Source organism: Ciconia boyciana, chromosome 2 (assembly GCF_034638445.1).
Source record: "Ciconia boyciana chromosome 2, ASM3463844v1, whole genome shotgun sequence".
NCBI lineage: Eukaryota > Metazoa > Chordata > Aves > Ciconiiformes > Ciconiidae > Ciconia > Ciconia boyciana.
Genome location: NC_132935.1, coordinates 123,039,615 through 123,062,336, shown reverse-complemented (window position 1 = coordinate 123,062,336; position 22,722 = coordinate 123,039,615). Strand labels below are relative to the sequence as shown.

General features: G+C 37.4%; 1 protein-coding gene across 1 annotated transcript in view; it reads right to left on the bottom strand.

The window, feature by feature from the left end:
- OSBPL10 (oxysterol binding protein like 10) overlaps positions 1-22,722 on the bottom strand; it is a 122,940-nt gene that overhangs the window by 63,045 nt on the left and 37,173 nt on the right. The window contains exons 3-4 of the mRNA XM_072853923.1: positions 22,245-22,324; positions 10,111-10,302 (exon numbers count right to left, since the gene is read on the bottom strand). Of these exons, the coding sequence (XP_072710024.1) occupies positions 10,111-10,302; positions 22,245-22,324 (272 nt within the window). The remainder of the gene's footprint in view (positions 1-10,110; positions 10,303-22,244; positions 22,325-22,722) is intronic.

Here is a 22,722-nt window from a genome sequence, read left to right as displayed (position 1 = left end):
TTGTGAAGACAACATTCACTAATCATTTGATGGACTACAGACTTCTTACTCATTGGTCTACTATCCAGTAGCTTATTAGTCACACCTCCAAGCTCCCTTGCTGTTAGTTGCACAGCTACAATAATCAGACCTTGTATTTTGTAGATCTGCATACTATTGCTTTAGCCCATAAGGTTGTTGGATTTGGGTGAGGGAGGAAAAAGGGGAGAAGGGTCTTTCTTGTTGATGGGTCTGGAAGCCTTAAACATTCTTTCCAGTACCAGAGGAGGAAAAGTAATCTACCTTCCCAATAAATCCTCAGTCTGTTGCAAATCAGGTATACGGGAGGAAGCTCCTCCTTTCCTTCAATGCTTTAAAACAGGCAGAAGGTCAGCAAGAAAAGGAGCTGACCTAACTACCTGTTTCACAAAAGCATCTGTTTCAGAAGAACAAAAGACAGGATATACTTAACAGATCTATCTTCAAATACCAAAAAGCGTATGACATCTGTAATTGTCAACATTCTCTGGGACTTTATGCAGACACTTCATTTGGATGCAAAACACTACCAAGGACAACCTGGCTGTCTACTGTGAGTTTCTATGGAATTCTGCTTCTCATATTGGGCAACTAGAGAGACACCAGAGAGAGGTTCATAGCCCTTGCAACACATATGCTAGTTAGTAGAGAGGATCTAGCAGTTCTGGCAGGATCCCTGAGAACACCTCCAGAAATCTCAGCAAAACAGCTCACCTACTTCAGGCCAAAACAAATCAGATGCTTCCCTTTGCTACCTCAGGCAGACTCCCTACCACACTTCTTTATGACCACAATTCCAGACTTAAAGTTAAATGCATGCTTTCTGTATTCAATCTGTCCTTCTCCTCACCTGAGAAATGAGTTAGTGAAGGACAGAAAGGAAACTGGGGCAGGGGAGGGGAAGAAATGACAGAAAAGACCTTGTGTCCTTGGAGATGGACTCGGACGAAAAGTTCAAATCTTGCCAGAGAATGTTTTAGCAGACAGACAATCTTGGATTTTCTAAACTAGAGAATGCTTTTAATCTTAATCAATACCCTGAGATATTCAGCTTCCCTTGAATTGCTTCATATTTTATGGCTGAAAAAAAAAAAAAAAAACAACCAAAAAAACCCGACAAACAAAAAGCTTTTCCTGTCTTCCTCCCAAAATTTGCTGGTTATTCTGAGAATCCCTTCTTGCTGCTTAAGATCTGAAGAGGAGAACATTTCTCCCTTCCAAACCAACATAAACTTCAGGTTCTTTTCCCTATGGAAGAGGAAGATTTACAAACAAACCAAAGTAGTAAAACACTGGAAGAAAATAAAATTCCTCTGATAGTGTCAACTATCTTAAGAGTGTTTCATGGAGCGACTCCACAAGTCCTTAGATGAGAAGTTAAAGCTTTTCAGTAAGAGCTGGCTGCCATAATAAATTTTTTTTTTTTTAATTATTCCATCCCACCTGGGAATATATCAACACACATACAGCCATTCAGAGTAGTCCAATATCCCATATAGTACTTATCCAAATTTCTGATGGACACTTCCAGTGCTTCCTCCCTTTCCCAACAATGCTTATATTTCCTTTCACCCCCCTCCCAGTTAGCCACCTAACTTGTAGCATCCAAGGGTAAAATAAAATTTTATTTCTGTCATTTTATTTCTGATTTAAGAAATAAGTTTTTTACAATGAGGGTGGTAAACTGGAACAGGTTGCCCAGAGAGGTAGTGGAGGCCCCATCCCTGGAAACATTCAATGTCAGGTTGGATGGGGCTCTGAACAACCTGGTCAAATTAAAGATGTCCCTGCTCTTGCAGGGGGGTTGGACTAGATGACCTGTAAAGGTCCCTTTCAATCCAAAGCATTCTATGATTCTATGATTTATACAACTCTCAGGTGTGCAGTATACACTGGAATGACCTTCAATTTTAATCAAAGTAGATATTACTTCCCCATCTTACAGTCTATTCACCTCATGTTTTCTGAAAAGTGAACTGTCACTATCAAGACTGTCTAACCTTGCTATTCCTGAGCCTTGAATAAAGCATTCCTCTATGACTTGTGACAAAGCATTCCAAATCCACCCCTTTGACTTCTCCCCATGTCCCAAAGCTGACTGTTAACTGGTTTAAGCTGACATCGTTAACTTCACAGCACTGAAGTGATTCAACATACACTATCATGATTTTGAGTAACCAATTTATGACATACTGTAATATGGCTAAATGGCATTTCTACAGCAACTTTTCCACAAATTCTTGTGGTTTGTGTCTGCCAGCCTAGACCTACCAATAAAACTGTAACTGGGTAACTGGGGATCTCTGTGAGAAAAACTGCAAGCAGTCATCCCAGAACACAGTAGGTATCATCAGAAGAACATGCTAAGCAGTATGTGCAAGAACATAAGACTATGTTTCCTGAGACAAATACAGGAACCATAATAAAAATTTAAAATAATTAATCAATTACAGGTATACATCTAGTACCTACACAAAGCTACTTAAAATTATATGGCAAATTCAGGCAGCTATAGTTCAGTTTAGCTTGTTGGAGGAAATGTTGCTAGCCATCATGTTATTAGCCATACTTTAAAAGCATATTGTCAGAAATCAGAATTGCAACCAAGATGCAGGTAAGCAGCTGCTTTTTTAAGCATCTGTGTAACACACACAAAGTTTGTAAAGCATTCAAAACCTGCAAGCCAAGCATTAGAGATGAGATCACAATAAGAACATGTAGCAAAAGCTGCTAGAGATCAGGTCTTTGTTAAGTAACAAATGAGAGCTATAGTGTTTACTGTTCCCATTTGTTGTGAAATTAAAATGTTTCCCGTATTTCTTAGTGCAGCATGCAGCACTTTGGGTGTTACACAGGGAGTTGAAGATTATAGTAAGTCCCTCGATAAACATGTATAATAATGTAAACTGAATGGTATGCTTAAAATATATGAGCCATTTCTATGGTTACTTTCTCCTGGAGGGCATTTACATAAGTACTTTCTGTACTTAATATCTGAAACTTGGCTAGGCACCTAATACTACATTGTCATCTATTACCACTGAGAACACTCAAAAATATCTTCTACTTAATTTAATAAAAACAGCATTTAAGTGTGTCTTAACAAAATAGCCCGTGTATCTTGGAAGCAGTAATTTGCATTGTAAACACAGTTGCAGAAGGTAAATGCACCTGGTTGCGTTCAGGGTTTGCTAAGATGATCACTGCTGCACCAGCCAGCCACCCAGAAATCCGCACTGAAAGCAAGGCCACTAAACAAGCAGCCATGAAATGTGATACCCTAATCTGAGAAGAGATTTACTGAAGTATGTTTTCTTTAAAGGTTCATTTTCATTTTCAAACTGTCAACTCTAAATTGAAACTACTGCAGTATTTGTGCTTTAATTGTGAAAGAAAACAGCCTTGTAGCTTTCCAAAAATGCAGGTAAGAGTATGATATGCTATGCAGTTTTATATATGTATATAAAACAGAACAGTTGAATTTTGTTTACTTACAAAATTAAGTGACAGTTTTGAAGGCATACAAAAGCTGGAGACTGAATTCCCTTCAAATCTGACTCCTCTCAAGCTCCTTTAGGAACCTACCATTTACTTAAAATTTAATGAAATATTTTAATAACTGTAAAGAGTAATCTTAGCTTGTCTGCAATTGCTTAAGAAAATGAATGCTGCAGCAGTCTCTGAATAGTAGCTACCATACACGCTGTATTATCCCTAATTTATAAATTGCCATTTATTAAATGGTTGAAAATGATAGTCTTTGCACATGCTCAATTACTACTAAACTATAGGCTGAAAAAAATTTAATGAAAAGAAGCCATGTTTGCATCATTTATATTTTTCAGATTTGGAGGGGGGGAAAAAAAAAAAAAAACCAGAAATAATGAACGAGGTTCACTCTTGACTTAACCCGCATGGACAAACAGTGTAATTTTAGTAGAACATTTGCTCTACAATTCCCATAGCAACCTTAATTCTCCTTGCCTGGGTGTATGGAATCCAGGATGACTCAACCTTTGCATGAATACAAAATCAAATGCACAGAACAAGGTGTAGTTTAGGAAGGTGTAACTTACATGCACTCTTAGCAACCTCAAAGATACTGCAAAGGCAAGGTAAAGACTCAGAGAGCACAAGAGTATTCAGCTCATGTTTATGTGATTTAATAAGTATTGGTTTATAGTATCAGAATAATTTACATCTCCTCATCCCCAAAGTGAGACAGTTAATGCTAGTTACTGAATAATTTTTATAAGCACATGCACATTCACTACTTAGGAAGGTACTAGGCTGACGCTCCCAGAGATTTAAGCATCCCATTTATCCCCTGAGGAGACATATTTTTATTGATCTTTGCAGTACTAACTTAAGGTAGAATAAACAGACGTAGGAGACTTCTACAGACAAGTCAAATAGCCTCCACAGAAACTTGCACAGAAGATACCAAATAACTTCATCTATTCCTATATGCTCTAAATTTGCTTTTTGTCTATAAGGATATGGATAGCAGCCAATCACACTAACATTGCTGAACAGCCAGAAGAAGATTTCTGCATGCTTGCCCTGGTATTTTCATACTATACAAGGAACACACATTTCTAGAACTGGGGCCAATATCAATTCAGAAGAAAGTGCAATGATAACATCTGCATCTGCCCATTTTAGCCCTCATGTTAGGTTTGAAACTAATTTATACTGTTACAGGTTTATACTGTTACTGTTACAGCAGCACAAAGCTACTTTTTATACTAAAACATGTCTAGAAGGAAAAATGGATATGATTTTAGGTAATTAGCTTTAAATTTGCCTAGCAAAACCACAGCAGCACAGACTTCAGCAGTGCTATAGCAGCCACAGCCCACAGTTATTGAGCCCCTCTCTGAGAGAGCACGTACATTCCTAGGCCAGAAAGACTGAAGTTAGCATAGTCTACCAGTCTACCTACTTCCACACCTTTTAGTTAGGCGAGTATGATGACAGCATTTTCATCTTCTAAAAGGAAATATTTGATTTATTAGCGATGCAGTCCTGAAAGCCATCTTTGTCACAAAGCTAGCTCTCATCTTCCCACACTCTAAAATCAAGATGAAAACTGTCAGTGAAAGCACTAGATCTAATACATAGCACTTCTCTCTACTTACACAGAAGTTTATCAAATTAATCACAATTATACACCTACTTTCAAAAATACTTCAATTATTAGCAGGATTTTTTTTAAATGTTCCTTGTGCATACTTCACACTGTTTATGCATGATGTCCTGCTCAAAGATCTGAATCAATTATTTTTTTACATGCACCCTTACTTATCGCGTAACCTCAATGCTATGCCAAACATCAAGAGCTACAGCATTCTTTTTGCTAGAACTGCCATTAGATTGCTTCTCTTCTTATCCATTGACCTTTTTATGTACATACTTCCAGAGAAACAAAAGGAGGATAAAAAAAAAAAAAGAAATAAAAAGCAAAACATTACTATTTTGAAGTTGAAAAGTAAAATTTGACATGAAATAAAAAATCATTATTTTTTCCCCTACTACCAGCTTAGTAGTAGTACCAGCTAAACTACTACCTATTTAGAAATTTTTACCACCAACATACAGCTTAGTTTATGTCCTTCGTGTGTTTACATACACGAAAGTCCTGCCAGTCTGAATGTCTCCCCGTGTGGTTTAAATACTGCATCTGTTTTGCTCACCTACAATGCTGCCTGTGCAGTGCTATAATTCTGTAACAGAAAAAACAGTTCTCCATGGACAACATCCTTCTCTATCAATAGCTAGTCACAGTTCCTAATTTTGCTATGCAAATATTGAAAATTCCCGAAGTGTTTTAGAAGTATCTCTTTCTCCAAATACTCACATAAACCTGCACAATTGTGGCCCCAGAAAATTGCAGGTAAAACCTCACTCTGTGAAGCCCTAGCTGCAAGTCCTAGATTTTCCTATACTGTAAGGGAAGAAGCAAAGAACTACCAGCTAGTTGCATAATTTCTGCTGGAATCAAAAGGTAACCATATTTATACATGGCAAAGGACATGCAAGAAGCAGCAGGACTGCCATCTTACCAAAAAGCAGTCCTTTCCAAATTCTGGAACTGCCCACTGGCACATAAAATGGATGTCACACTGGTGGAGGCCCCGTGAAATCTGGATCTCACTGTACCAGCTGTTCAGAAACACACGCTGATGACTAGTCCACTGTAGAGTATCACAAGTTGTAACAAACACCACATTTCAAAGGGAACAGAAATTCTTCTATCGACTTTTTAAAATTAGGGGGAAAAAATATTTCTCTAGACTTCTTTTGGCTAACCCCATTTAATTTCTCTAAACTTCTGTAAATAAGTTACTACAAAATGTTCACCTACTGCAATTCTTGGTTCTTTTAACACCAATGGTAACACCAGCAGAGGTTGTACAATAGTCAGACATTCTCAGCCAAAATAAACACCATTCCAAGACGAAGTGTGCTGCTATTACTTAGTTCAGTGGCAGCTAAAATTTAATATGAAATGTGATTTGGCCACTTGGCTTTATGTTCCAGTTAATTTTAACCTCCCACAGTAAAGAATTCTGCAAGTATAACTCTTACCACAAACTGCTAAGAGGATAATAATAGGCATAGTTTAAAAAACAATTCACTTTCAAGACCACACACACTTAGGTCACCATAAAATCACTTACTGAAAAAATCAGTTGAAAGCACCCCTTTAATGATAAATTATGGCCCACATAAAGAGGCAGGATCTTGAATGATTCTGCATAAAATGCAAAACATAGTAGATCAGCTCTCTCAAATTAATATATAGTGAATTTTAGTTTTGGTATAACGGTCCATAAATCAGTACAGACTGGACTATTAACATCAAGTTAATATAAGCAAAAATCTGATTTAAGAGAACAATATTATTTTAATCAAAAAAACTACATTATGATGAAAACTAACGCTCCTGAGCTTCTTTTCAATTCAATGCTATACAAAAGTAGCTTGAGTATTAAAAGTGAAGTTTTTACAGCAGTCAAAAGCTCCATATTCATGCTCAATTTCAACTTACCAAACTTTTGAAAAAAGGTAAAGTTCTAATTTCACAACAGAAACACTTACTACATGTGTCATTTTGGAGACCTGCGCAGTTGCTTTTACTACCTTTACAGAATTTTGCACATCAGTTTGGTTCTAAATAGACCTCTCTGCTATAATTTGTTTTACACTAAAATTCTCTATGCTGTCTAGAAAAAAAAAATTAAATCAGAACAAACAACAGAAGGAAACAATTTATTGTTTATTCTTACTACGAAAGGAAAAAAAGGGGGAAAAGAACAACAAAGAATTACCAAATATCATTGCATTATGTCAAATACAAGAGTACATTTTGTCCTACTTGCAACACGGAGATACACTTCACTGTCTGCAAATAACATGGCCAAATCAGGAAAAAGTGGTCCGGAATTGAGTAGCAATTTCAAGTTCAGCACTTCCCAGGGATATTGTCCAAGCTGGTGAAGACCGTATGTCCCAAGTGCAGCATTCCTGTTTTTCACAGATCTCATACATAACATTGTAGTATTACCATAGCATTGTTTTAAAATTTAAAAAATACATGCTGCTTCTAATTTTACAGAAGCATATCAATTCTTTCCATTGATTCAACTACTGTATTTTACAAGATGTAAAATTAGTTAATGTAGTCTTATTTATAATACAATTTTTAAAAGCTTATTTGCATGTCAAAGCTTCAATTACTTCATTCTATTATGGGAACACTAACACAGATCTATAATCCTTTTGCAGTCTCTTCTCTTCACCCAAATCATAGCAACCAACTTCCAAATAAAAAGCAAAGGTTTGGGTGTTGAGGAGGGGATTAACTCTCTCTTACTGTATTTTAGTTCCTATTTCTCCTTGCTTCAAGATGAAGAAAAAGGACTAGAACAGATTTAAGTGCACTTTTTGGAAGGTCTCTGGACTCATCTCTTTATTCATAAATTTAACAAGGGAGGGTAGATCTAACAGTCACCATTGTCTCATATAGGGAACAAGAATATTCCGTGAAAAAACAGGCAGCATATACCCAAGTCTATTGCATTCACTCTGGAAAAGGGGGGAGAAGGACATGTACAGAGCATGACATAGAAATGAAATCTGCCTGCTTCCTTAATCTGGAAGAACAGACTTATCCTTTCACAAGATGGAAACAAGATCAGTCAAGCAGCCACTTTTTACATGAGACTGGGAAAGAGGGCAGAAGGACTGATTTTTTCCACTGATACGCTTTGCTTTAAGAAGCACACAAAAAAAAGAAAATCCAATACACAAAAAGGTAAAGTTCACATACCTCCTTATAAAATTTTCTTATGCATAGTTTATCTTAGTACCATTTTCCCTCCCTGAAAAACACTCATTTCTTTTCTTTTAACCTTCAATCATTATCATATGTTCAATGTCTAAGATTTTTTTACTGCAGCTCTCTAAGTTGTTCTCACGGGATTTGGTGCTGCAGCTGATGTATCACTCACATGAAACACAGCAAAATAATGTTCTTCCATGATTACGGATTAAAGTCCTGTAATATTTACCTTTATCGACTGACATCACGTTGCAATACTCTGCAAAAAAATGAGTCAGCAACCCCCAGGCCTTTTCTGCAGGGATGATATCTAGCCACTTATTCTGTTTCACTGTAGGCTAGTATTTATTTCTTCCTTCCCAAGTGTAGTTCTTTGCATCTGTTCACTTTTTCCCTTCCCAACTTATTATGAGCAGCACATATACTAATTCTCTCTTTTAAATTCCTTTCAGCCCTACCCAGCTTCATTTGACAAAGCTACAACAGCTCCTACTGTTTATTTTATTAATAGGTTTAAGGTGCACTCTGAATTCAACCTATGAGAGCAAATACATTTAGTAAGGTAGAAACAACTTGTGGGAGATGATTGGTAGGCAAAGACAAGATATTCGCATGAAAAACACACAGATGTGTGTTTTCTATAATGTAAAGAAAAATGTAGGTGACATTCAGACAGTGCTCTTCAGAGCAAGGAATGACTATTGTTAATACAATAGAGGACACAAGGGAAGTTTTCACTTTTAATGTTACTAGAATAAAAACAAGCATTCTTCATCAGGATGTGTAATTTGAGTCTTCATTGTGAGCACACAGTAAGAACTTATTCAAATTCTTAATATGAAAGGTCTCCATTTATAAAACATTTAGGGAGTGCAAACTTAAAAGCAGACTCTTGAGATTGCAACTTGGAGGATTGGGGTAGATATTTTAAACCCATGTGATAAAAGAATGCTTGAAAGCAGCTAGGCTGCCAACAGTTTCTTTGGTAGAGGGGTGGGAGGAGGACCTACAAAGGCACTATTAAAGAATAGCAAGAAATTCAGACAAAGAAAAAATAGTAAGGGATGAAAGAAAGATGAAAGTGAGTTCTGTGAAAGTCTGCCATACTATTTAAGCTTAAAACTCTGTACTGTTTTTGCTGTCTGGAAGACAGACTTAAATGGGTATACCTGGTAAACACGCTTTGAAAGAAACATGCTTTCTTGTTTGCTTTTCGTGTGTTTAATACGGACAAAGCATTCTTCCATCACAAAGCCAGCAACAGAAACTTGACAACAAGGTTAAGACTATAGCCATATAGAAACAAACTGCTGAGTGTGGGGAGCTGTGCCTTCTTCCATATTCATTCACCAGACTTATTCAAGTTGTTTTTTTTCTAGTTGTATTCAAATGCTTCAGGACCCTCTTTCCAATCTGAAAGGTTCTGCTGCATGCAGCTTTAAAGAGATGTTCGTCCAGGACTGCAGCACCACTGCAAAGCCTGGGAGCTGTGGCTAACCTACTTCCTGTTTTAAGCATGTGCACACACTAATTTTAACATCAGCATAAAAAACCCTGTATACACCAGACTTTAAGCTGAGCTAGAACTGAAGACCACCTTTTGCTCAGTGAGGGGATCAAAACAAAGCAGTCAAACACAAAGTAGGAAACAAAGAGAACTGTTAATTTGTCAGACTTGATTGCTTATTCTAAAGAAAAATAAGCATTTAGAAGTTATAGCAAAACAGCAGATTTTTATCTCTTACCTCTCTGACTTCATGGAGTTGACCAGAACGCTGGCTCTTTGCTCTTCGAGCAGCTGCAGGTGATTTGTGATGTGTGATGGTTACAACAGTTGGCCCACTTTGATTCACGTGTTTCTGGCCACTAGGAGATGCAGAATTAACTGTCCCAGGTGGCAGCAGAGATGAGCTTCTGCTTCGCGAGGATGAAATGCTCTAGAACAAGCAATGGGATGTTGATATTAGTACCTTTACACAAGTAAATAATTTACAATTCAGGCTATAAATTTGTGCTGTTCTACTTTTCTCACAAACCTAAAGCTGGAGGTGTAACTGTGCTCAGGACTGATTTATTCCTTCTGAACCATCTGCATTGCTCAGCAGGGATCTTGGAAACATTGTGGCTATCGCCTTTGTTTCTTGGATTGTCTGAAATTGGCCTTCACAAAAGTCTTCACAAACTCTTACATATTAACATGCTGCTAAATTCTTACAACCATACTTTGTAGGAAAGATTAGGAATTATTTTGCAGAGTAATAACAATGCCAACACAAATATTTTTTATTAAGCCACTGACCTATAATTCACCAAATTGGTGTGAACAGCAAGGAAATAAAAAAAAAAAATCTTAATGCTTTCACCTGATGAACTTCTGAAACAGTGCAGTGCTGTTTTCAATATTAGAGGAGCTGCAATTTTGGCAAGACCAATCCACACACCAATTAAACATTAAAATTTAAAACAAAACATGGCTTTGAACAGTCAACATGTTTTGGAGGAAGCTCGAGATAAAGCCTAAATATAAAAAAGGCCAGAAATAAATCTCCAACAGTATCTGCAGTGTGAATACTCTTAACATACAACCTATAAAATCAGTCTGAACATTCAAGAACTTTCTCTGTTCTTATCTAACTGTTTGTCAGTGTTGCCATCTCGGCTTGCCTTCTACAGCCCTCAAACCCAAGCTTTCCTGGAGGCCTTTAGGACAACAATTCTGAATCAAGCTCAGGTACGCACTAGAGCACCGTGGGACATCATATATAAAAACATGAAAAAGCTTTTCCCTTCTATTTGAACTGTTGATTGCATCTGTAAGGTTAAAACTGAAACAGAGTAACTCTTACCTCATGAAACACAAACCACTTCAGACAGTGACATTTAGTTGCACTTTCTTAAAGTGAGGTAAATATACAGCCCTATGGGTGAAATCCCATTTCACCTCTCCTACAAACCCTGCACAAGTGATTACGGCAGCCTTCAACATTGCTAAGACAGTTACTGTCAATGTGGGGTACTACTCTTGAGTCCGCTGGCAAGTGCACAAAAATATTACTTGGGTACAATCTCTCTCCTTATCCCTTACAGGTCAAACTTTGCAATTCTGTGGTAATTTCATTAAAAGACTTTAAATCCAAGGTGGACAGGTTCCAACTAGGACCGGAATTAAAATCAGGCATCATGTTACCACTACATTGACTGTAAATGACAATTAAGATTATCTGGCACTGCCAAGAAGGAAGAGTGAAATAAATTACATGATCCCTCTTCCACCCCCACATAAAACTAGTCTTCAGATCTTCTGAGGCATTTGAAGGTTTAAAAAAATGGGTTATTACATTCCCAGAGTGCAAAGAGCTGCTATACTCATAGAAATAAGTATTATTCCATTGGTCTTGACTTACATTTACAAACACTTCCAAGAATGATGGTCTGACTCTGTTTTTGCAACGAATATATTCTTTACCACCATGACTACTAAGATTATAATAATAAGCGTCTGTAGAATCAGACATTCAAAAACTATCCATCCTGGCTGATAATTCACAACTGCATTAAAACTGGATTTGACTCTAAGGCAAAAAAAAAAAAGCACAGGGGGTGGAATTTGTCAGAAGGGCACAGAAGGTTGCCAGGTTTTTAATTCATGTTCCATTTCAAAAGCATGGCTTAGACATAACTACAATTAAAATAAGAGCCAGAGGAAAAGGTATTTGGGAGAAGGAAGGGGATGAGGAAAACTGGGTGCAATTGAGTCTCCTTTTTTAAATAGAAGTTTTACAGAAAAAGGCTATCCCTAGTATATAATAGCAGAATATACTTACTGATGTTTCTTTTCTAAATTGACTAGCATCAGAATACTTCTAAACTAAATTTAGGGTGCAGAGGAAGAAAAAGTTCATTTTTTTCAGTATAAGATCAACTTATCTTCCAGTTTAATAAAAGTTATTTTGTTTTTAGAATGAAATCTTCTGAGAATCACTGACATTCCAGTATCATGCAACCACAATATTAAAAATACACGACTGCTACCTACATATTAGCTAAACTGATCCTAAAACTCAGATAAACAGCAGCAATGTAAAACAACCAGTTAATTTAGCTATTAGTTTTGCTTGAAAGAAAACAACATTCTGGGAGAAGTGAAGTTTTATTATGTTTTGATTTTCTTGGGCAGTGGGGGGAATTATAGATCTGCAAATAACAAAAGTAACATACGACAAATATGGAAAAATCCATGCACTGTTTCTGTTTAAAAACAGAATCAGGAAGGAATTCTAGGAGAAAGTTAGCTTTCAGAAAAACAGGCTGCCAAAATAATCTCATTTAACCTGCACACTTTGAGAGATATGTTCATAAATTGAAATGCATGTATATTCTAAGTTCATTTCTATATCACTAATATTATTTGGCAATTCAATGCTATTTTTCCTCAAGACAGTGTTTCAAACTGCAGTCAACTATCTGCAGCTGACCCATGGATCACAACAGACACCCTGACTGCAACTCACACCTCACATTTTCTCTCATCATGTCACCCAACACAATACACCTTTCACCAAACCCCACTTACGCTTGGGAGTCATAAATTTGATAGTGAACTATTAGTAGAAAAGCTGCTAGCTAGCTGCATTATTTTTAATTGTCTTTGTATCACAAATAATTGGAACACATTTCCAAGAAACAGATATGCCCACCATTTCAGGAGCCTCTTAATCCAGATTAGATTTTTTTCCTGCAAGATTTGCTCTAGTTCATATCACAACTCACTGGGCTACATCAACTAGACCCCTGAACTGTGACTTGAGGTAGAATAAACACTCTGTGGGACCACAGTGCACTTAAGATGGCTTTTCATTAAATTTTGCAAAGGCACGTGGCAGCTCACAGCAACTGTTGTTGGTGGACAGTCATTTAGGGCATGGAGTTTGGGAATCAGTGGAGCAGGAGAGAAAATCAGGAAGAACGGCCCATCTATATAGTTTCAGCAGTGGGTGGCTGTCCTGCTACAGGGACACTAGGTAACCCCAAATCTCTACGTACAGAAGTTCACAGCCTGGCAAGGGCTGACCATACCACACTGCCTGGCGTGCCTGACATTCAGCTGCGTGCCTTGCCCTGCAATAGTGCTATGTGATCTCCAGGGCGAGATCACCTCTGCCAGTGAGCCTCTCCTAGAGTCTTCTCCTCCCCCTCTCAGCACAAGATAGTTATCAATCCTATGCAGCTCACCGAGTCAGGAAGATTGGCAGTCTTGAATTAGCACATACGGTCACAGTCTGTGCCAAATACATTGGTTTCAACAGTTCCTACAGGTCTATAAGCAAGTTTTCCTCTTCTCTTCATTTTCTGTCCCTGTATACCCTTCATCCATCCAGTGACCCAACGTTTCTGACCAATGTGCTGGAAAACTCCAGCAGCACACACAAAAACCCTCTAGCATCTAATTTGAGATTTCTTTATTCTTATCTTATTCTTTAGAGGACGTCTGTAACACACAAACCCTAAATGAGCTCAGCACCAGGACCTCTGGCTACCCATGAAGCCATCCCTAGGCAAGGCCCCATGCTAAACGTAAAAAATTCCAACTTACAACTTGCAAAAGCAGTCACACACAAAATGCAGGGGAATGTCTGCAGGAGGCAGTTTCTACAACCACTCAAAACCTTTTGAAGCAGGGCTCCACCCCTCAATGCCACAGAGAACAGCAGCAGAGCACTGTGCCTGCTCCATCCAAGGAGACAGAGGCGGCAGCTAATTTCTTCTGACAGCTTCTTCCTGCCACTGCCAGAAGAGGCCTCTCCAGGAACTACACACTCAGCCCCTTACACACTTTTGAATTTTACAACACATTGTCAACACCTATGTGCCAGCCAAATACTTGACTCCTCTTTTGCAGAACTTCTTCAGATTAAACACTGGGAATGACAAGCATCTCTTTTGCACTGATACACAGCTATGCAAAAATAAAAATTTTCCAATTTTGTTGAAATGTTAAAACCTATGTGATGTTTTCCACAGCTAAAAGCACTCTAATTACACATCATACTACAACAGTCATTAAAGTCACTCTCCTAGGAAATCAAAGCAATGACAGTAACTGATGGATGTTTACTCCTAATCCCCTGCTCTTCCCCCTAGTACTGATGGTATGACTGATCTGCCCCTCTGACTATTATCATATCTTGTTTTCTTTGGTCCTACTGCTTTCTGGTTTGCAAATAAATAAATAGAAAGATGGTGAAAAACCTGATGAAAGAAAGACATAAGCTCTTCAACAATTAGTAATGCATGGTGCCAATAATGAGTCAAGAAATCCACAGGCTGAAGCATCCCAAAAGGATTAAAAATATTCTTTCCTGAGGCTACACTTTACCATTGCTCCAACAGTTTGCCTGCTAATAAAATGAAACTAATAAAAGAATAATAAAGAAGCTAATAAAAGATTAATTTGTAACTTGTGTTCATCTTGGTTTTATGACCTAAAGCTAGCTAAAGTACACTTAGCTAACATAGATTTGGGTTAAGATTTTTATTTTAGTAGACTGTCCATCTCCAAGATAAAAAAGCAGTATAATGAATGCTTCCATTTGGATATCAAAAATCCTAACAATTAAAATAATGTAATTGTAGAACAGCAAGTTCCAACTATACTAATGTTTTCATGACTCATTCTCCCTGGAGATTACCCTTCCTGTTCACAAAGAAACTGAAGTGTTTTTCACCATTTACCAGAAGCAAACAGTTTTGTTTATTTTGGAAAGTAAATGCCATGTTCCAGAGATCAATAAACTAATTTCTGAAGTGAATTGTCATATCTGTTTATGGCTGATAATCATCATTTTCATAGGCACTGTGCCACAGATGTTTTCTACAGAATAATAAATACTGAAATGACATTTCTTTACTCCTCTGTATATATGTAGCACAGAACCAATCCCTGTGTGGAGCTTTAGAGCAATGAGAAATCATATGCTATCAGAAAGTAATTACAATTGAGACACCACCATTCAGTATTTTAATTCCCATCTACTTCTTTTCCAATGCATCCTAAGTAAAAAAAACACTGAAAAAAGAAAAATACAGACAGAGATCTGTTTAATTTACATTATTATCATTCACAAATATTAAAATGCAAATGACTGAATCTACATAACATCCAAACTTCAGCATTGCAAAGGGACCAGCTTATGATATGCTTTGCACATTAGTGTAAAGCACCATCTATGGTACTAACTTTTCTGACAGAGTATTATAGTGCTTCATCATCTTCAGTAAGACAATACATGTGTCTGCTTTTTAAGCAAAAGACTATGATAATCATTCCATCATAAAAATCTTATCTTTGGCAAGAATCATTTGAGCAAGCTCATGTTCAGTCCTAAATGGAATTTTTTTCCATTTTCTGTAGAAGGATTTTGAAAGCAGACAGCTGTGAGCTGCAACTTCACGCAGCTTCCAAAGGGAGGAAAAAAGGTGTCAAACACACACTTATCTACAGCCAAGCACTGCTTCCTTCTCAGCCTCACCACTGTAAGGATTTCGAAAGCATGTTTTAATTAGAAGCACCATTGTTTAGTTAACTTCTATAGGTCAGGGACGAGAGCAGGAAGCAGACAAGCATACCAGAGGAGAGAAGAGTGAGCTTGCTCAAAAGGAAAAGAGGTACGATGTGCATAAAAGAACCAAAAGAACACTCACAAAGACTTGAACTTTCACTAATCTGGCTTTATGGAAACAGTTATCATGCAGATGTTAAAAATACCCAGTGAATAATCCATTTAGAAATTTAAAGGTATCTCTGTGGTCATTCATTAATAAGGGAAGAAGAAACCTGATAAAACTGAAGAAGGGCCACCAAAGGTCTATGATAGCCATTCTTCCAGCTGTGGAGAAAAATTACACATCTGCCTCATAATTATGTGATAAAAGTATTAATCTCAAACTTTCAGGCATTACTACAGGTGCTGTTTCACATTACAGCTAAACTGCTACTGCAGTTGCCACAAAGGGGCAGGTTTGGACTTCTTTCTCCACCATCTCTCCATGCTGGTTCTGAGGCCCATTTGACCTCATGGAGACCCACTCCAGGGAGTTAAACCAGAAGAGAAACAGAGACATAGACACACATACAGAATTTTCTGCTGATTTAGCTCCCCAAACTGCCTTTCCAAAGGGCTGGATGATGGTTGTAACAGGCACCCAGCAGCACTGCTTGAAGGGAGAGCAGGACAGTCCCTCACAGAGGCATGCAGTCATCAGGTTGGCTCAGTTTTAAATACAAAGCCTCAGACTAAACCAGAGAAAGGTTAGGTTTTGGCCAGATTCATTTCAGCCATCCTCCATCCAGGAAAAAGAAGAGACCAAGGCTTTACCACCAGGGGCTGCTGGAAGCAGAGTCCAGCTTCCCCTACATCAGTGCTCATCTGATTCTTCAGTGAGCTGGTCAGATAACTAAGTCCTTTTTAGTAGGATGCTGTTTTTTCTGTTTCTGACGCCCAAGCTACCACAGGAGCAGAAGTACAACAGAGTCTGCACAAAGGGTGGCAGCAGAAGGAAGGAACTGGACTGCCATTTACAGCTGCAGGGAATCAGCATATGAGTTCAGCTAAAACATGAAACCACATCATCCAGTTTTTAGCAGCTCACTTGTGCAGCTCCAAACCAGAAGCTGCAACAAGGGGGAGTCTACCCCCTTATTCTAGCACAAACCTAAGCTGAAAGTTATCACCTGAGTACAATTTAAGACAGAAGCTACTTCACAAGATAAAGGTTTTTGTTCCCTGCCACGTTCCTGATATGCACTGAGAAATGCAAGGGTTATATGCCAATCCAGCAACTGATCCACACGTTGGAATTAAGAGCTGGTATAAAAACCCATGTGTTTGTTTTCAGTAGTGCTTTTACAGCCACCATCATTAAACAGTCAAGAAAAAAGGAGTATGAAACAGAAGAACTAACAAGCTTGTGACAATTTATGGATATAAAATTATTCTTGGAAGTTACCACAAAAATTATGCATCAGCCTACTTCTTGGAAGCATTTTATATCACTGAATTCCAATTTTCCAATGCTTTAAACTAAAATTTGTACAATAATATTCACTTAGTCTAAAAAACCAGCAATCCAATCCAGACATAGAAGACTTCTTCCAATACAGTGTGATTTGGCACTCTGTGGAGGTTGAGCAATCTGTAATTAAGCAAAATGAGACTTGTATGGGAATACCAAGAACATTAAGACTATCTTACAGCATGGGAATTATTTGCCAGAGAACATTATCCTTTTACTGCTTTTTTGTCATTAAGATGTAAAATTTAATTAAAACGAAGTGACAGACTTAGCTTGCATTACATCCACTTGTTAGCTGTATAGCTCACCTTTGGACCATTCATTAGGACGCAAATAAATTTAGTCATCAGTATATACCTTTTTTTTTTTTTTTTTTTAAATCACTGCTCTGCTTAATTTCCTCCACCACTCCAGTCCCCAACTGAAGCTCTAAAGACAGCAAGTCATACAGTAGCATTTTGAAGCAGGCAGTAGCTCTGAAAAAGAAAGGAAACCAGTGCTGATCTGGATTCAGTGCAGGAAGAAGGAATGCTCTCCTATGAACATTTCACAGGAACAGTGACACAGCTTCAGCTTTGAAAAACATTCTCCAAATTCTCATGTTTTCCTATGAATCTCCTTCCAATAATATCTATTCAAGATTTCAAAAAGATGTTCTCTCTCCAATATGAAAGACCTGTATTCTTGGGAACCTTCCCACTGCTTGCCTGGTTATCCCATTATTTTCCCCCAGTTAACCTATATCCCACTTGCATAAGATAAAACCTACCCCTCACTGCATATTTCACACTTCCCGTTCCACCTCCTTCTCAAGTGTACGACTCCTAAAAAATAGCTAGAAATTTCTGCCTCTCATTCTTCCTGTGAAAAAGGTGAGTTTAAGCTGTAGAAGAAGCTGGGAGCAAACACTCAGGCTCCAGCTTCCCAGATGCAGAAATGTGCCTGTTCCCAGCACAGACAGAGACTGGATTCTGTTCAAACTCCAGAAGCTTAACACACATGAGTATCTATGTGCCTGTTCATGACAGCACTATGAGTGACAGACAATTTGCGGGTATCACTTACTACAACCCTCGAAGTATGGGGAGAGGGGGGGGAAGAGAGACATCCAGCCCTGCTGCCAGCAGAATAACAAATCACATCATGACAGTCCTATCAATGGTAGGACTATTTTAACAAAATCCAAAAACACAGATTTTCGTCAAGTCCTCAATTATGCAAAAGGAAGTCAAACATGTACCCTTCTCTGTGTCATTACAGATCTTCCTATGTAATTCCAGCCCCTAACCCCAAAACAAAACAAACCGTAAGTTGGCTAAAATAGCAGTATGCTATTTTATGTAAATTTAAATTATTTTAAACAGCATGTTTCCATTCCCATGTTAATAATTACTATATTAAAGTACCTTCATCTACAAGAGAAAGAAAAAAAATCACAAAGAAATGCAGCAGTTCTTGCTTCCCTTACCTCCTACCAGGCAGTGGTTTTGAAGTAAGAAACTTTGAGGAAAAGAAAAAAAAGTTTAGAAATGCATTTTTTTTCTAGTTTCTGGAATCTCTGTGAAGCATCACTCCCTTGTAACCCATATCTGATCTCCAAAGTCCAATCATTGTAGCATTAAAGCTTTTGATCACTTGCTTGTATAGAGAAAAGCAGTGAGAAGCTTTAAAACCTACTTGTAGGTGAAATCCAAGTTAGCACTATATGCAATGCTACAGTCAGGGAAAATCTGCCTCTCAGATAATACTCTAACCCTGAGAAGACAGGAGGGGAAAAAGGAAAAAGGTATATTGAAAAACAAGAGACAAATTTTGTCAAAAGAAAGGTTCCTAGGAACAGGTAAGCATAACATTGCTTCAAGTACAGTACACTTCTGGAGTGAGAAGCAGAGTCATCAGTGGTCTCATCTGAAGCACATAAATTCCCAAAATTTTATTTTCTGGACTGTTAAGCTTAAAAATACAGAAGATATAAATTCTCTGCTTGCTCTGTGGCTCACAAAAGTGGAGAATTAAGAGTGCTTCACCAACAAACATGTCAAGAGAAAAGTGACCTAATCTGATTTTAGATGTAGACTTGTAACACAGAACTAAGAAATGTATTCTAGTTTTCTTCAGCATTTCTATTTTATACTAAATGGATCCAAGCTAATTAAAATGTATGACTGGCTGTACCAACCAGAATGCATCTATACTCCAGCATCCTATGCCAAGTTTCTGTAACTGATCAGTCTTCCAAGAAAAATGCAAGAACCCTCCTCCTGCTATTTGAAATAATCTTTCATTTGGTTCCTCAGTTACGTATGCCCACAACCCCTCAGTCAAGGAAATCCTTTTATTTTCTTGCATGATGAGCCTAGGAACCAGAAGAAAGCCACAGCAGTGGTAAGTCACTATGCAAGAGTACAAGAGCAAGTCTATAGAGATGCTCCCCATTCTAAGTCCTTCTATTTCTAAAAGTTGCACGTTAGATCTTCTGGGACAGACACTGTCTTTGTATTTAATAGCCTCCCACTCACTTAGTCAAGACTTTCTAATAATGTTTTGCCTTTCAAATACTTTTCAAATCTGTATACACTTTTGGCATCCAAAGCATCCCAGTCTTCATTCACCACCTTTTATCTTCAACCTGTTTTCAGCTCATTTTCTTTGAGGCTCCCCCATACCAATATTAACAGCTAGCAAATACTTCCTACTCAGCCACTCCAGGACACTAATTAACACTATACTTCCCTGATTTGCCCTTTCCCTTCCCATCATCAGAAAAAAGACTCCAGTGTAGTCAAGTTTCATCACACAGAGTTCATTCTGTACAGAAGAATAACAAAAGTGATGAAAAGTACTTTCCCCCACTCCAATGTTTCTGCTTCAGAAATGGAAGGGGACTGATAAAAGTATTCAAGATAAGTATTTGACAGAGTTAGAGCAGTCTAAATATTTTCCCTTTTGTTCTCTGCTCCTTTCCTGATAATTCCTAAAATTCTATTTGCCTTTTTTTTTTTGACCACTACTAGTTGCTGGACATTTTCACTGTTATAACGCCACGATTTTTCTCTTGGCATACTAATTAATTCAGAGCCTATCAAAATATGTAGATACTACTACTGCAGGAGCTCAACATGGAGAGGCAGTATGAAAAATTCTGAACATAATTTATTACTAAGTGCAACAGTTTTTGTCTAACGAGGAAAAATGATCCAAACTTCACTTACACAAAGATCAGCTTCAATTCAATTACTGCCACTCTGGAATTAGGTTTGGATATTAAAATAGACACCTCTAGAGAATTATTTATCAGGAGCAGGCAAAAGGAGAAAAACAAATCCAGTATTAAGAAATATTAGCAAACAAATAGAGAGAAGTATAAGAATCAATTTTCCATTGCACAAGTCTCTGATATCATATATACTGAACAACAGTTCTATTACCTCGTCACAATACATTGTAGATGCTAAACATTTAAATGACTTCAAGAAGTGACCAGAAAAGCTATTGAGGAGTAATTCATTGATGGCAATTGAGTATAAAAAGTTACCATCTCTATCTAGCACAGGAAGTCCCTGAGCTGCAAATCAACAGCAACTGTAAGAGTATTCTGACCAAGCAGAGTTGCACCCTTCTGAATAGTACTGGGCCACAGCTATATAAAAACCATATTTAACTGTCATGCATAAGAATTGAAAGAGTACCAAAACACTGAAGTTACTTATTCTCCTTCAAAAAGGGTTTTAATTACACCATAATTGCTTCCTGACAAGTCCACATCACTCAAAAAAGAAGAAAAAAAATTTGGTTTTATTTTACTTCACACATTTCAGTGAATGCCAGTCTCCTCAAAATACCATCCATCTTTTCAAAGTCCAATTTTCAAAGATACTCAGGATCATGACTTTGACTGCAGTTAACGTAAGACTGATATTTTCAACATCTTGAGACACGGAGGAATTCTTTCTGCTTGCAGCTATATGCTTTTTTTTTTTAATATAGCAAACAATTAGTCATGAGGAAAGCAATCTGTTTCATTCTTGTAAAGATATCAACAGAAGTGCTTAAAAGACTGAAAATAAGAGCAGGACTTTTTTTTTTTTTTAGTGACTTAGTACACCAAAAGCATACATAAAATAAACACAATAATCATTTATTTCTAATAGGGTTGTTTGTTTGTTTTTCATACCTCCCACTTTCAAAGTACATTCTAATTTAAACAGATTCATGTAATTTCTATTTGGAGGCTGGGGACACCCTCAACCCATCATTCTACTATTTTTGAAGTCTAAATGTTTTTGGACCTGTCCAAAATATTTATCTGTTTGAGGACAAAAATTCTGACATCACTTCCAAAGATAAATAAATAATATAAATCTTCATATGATTACTTCTTTCAGATTTGGTAAAGTTGAAGACTGACCACTGCTAACACCTACCTGAAGCTTCTATAGTAAGAGCCATTAAATCTTACAAAATGAAATAAAACTAATACCAGTTAACACTTTTAAATACTAATCAGGACATCACACAGGTATTTATTAATAAACTGTTGATCCAGCCACTCAATTAACCATGTATTGACAGCATCCAAAATGCAATTCATGAATTTCTCACAAATAGGACAATGTTTATTTATTAAGATTGACCAATTGACTTAAGTCTGCTCCAGTTAGTGAAGAATGACAACTTGCTGCTTTTATTCATAAACCTCTAAACATCAACCCACTAACTAAAGCAGCCAGTCTATCATCCAGATCATGCTGTTCTTCACCTATGCCACTTAAAACATAACAGTTACTTCTCCCTCTTAATTATTTACCTTTGAATTACCTTCCTTGTGATGTTTGGCGCAGGATCGAAGCTGAGTTATCCAGTATTGTTTCTCCTTCGCATCAGCAGCTAGAAAAGAAACAAGAAAATGCAGGGAATCACACATAAACTTATATTCTTTTTTTGTATAAGAGAAGGTGACAGGGTAGGAGGGGGGGAGGATTACTTATTCGTTAGGGTGTACTATAAATTCTAATTTATGCTACTTTAAGTATGTGTAACTTCTTCAGTACAACACATCTAAACCTTAAGATGCTGTGGCCAGTTGCAAGAGATAAGCTTATGAGTCTTTTTCATGGTTATCTCCTACAAGTGTTATTAAAAGCAGAATTACCTCAAGATTACTTTTTTTTTTTTTAATTTTTAATCCACTTTTGTTTTACTTGTCTCTCTTTGTGAAGGACAAGGGCCACACTGTAGCATTTAAAACAGTAAAACCTCTACACTCAGGCTGTCAATCAGCTACC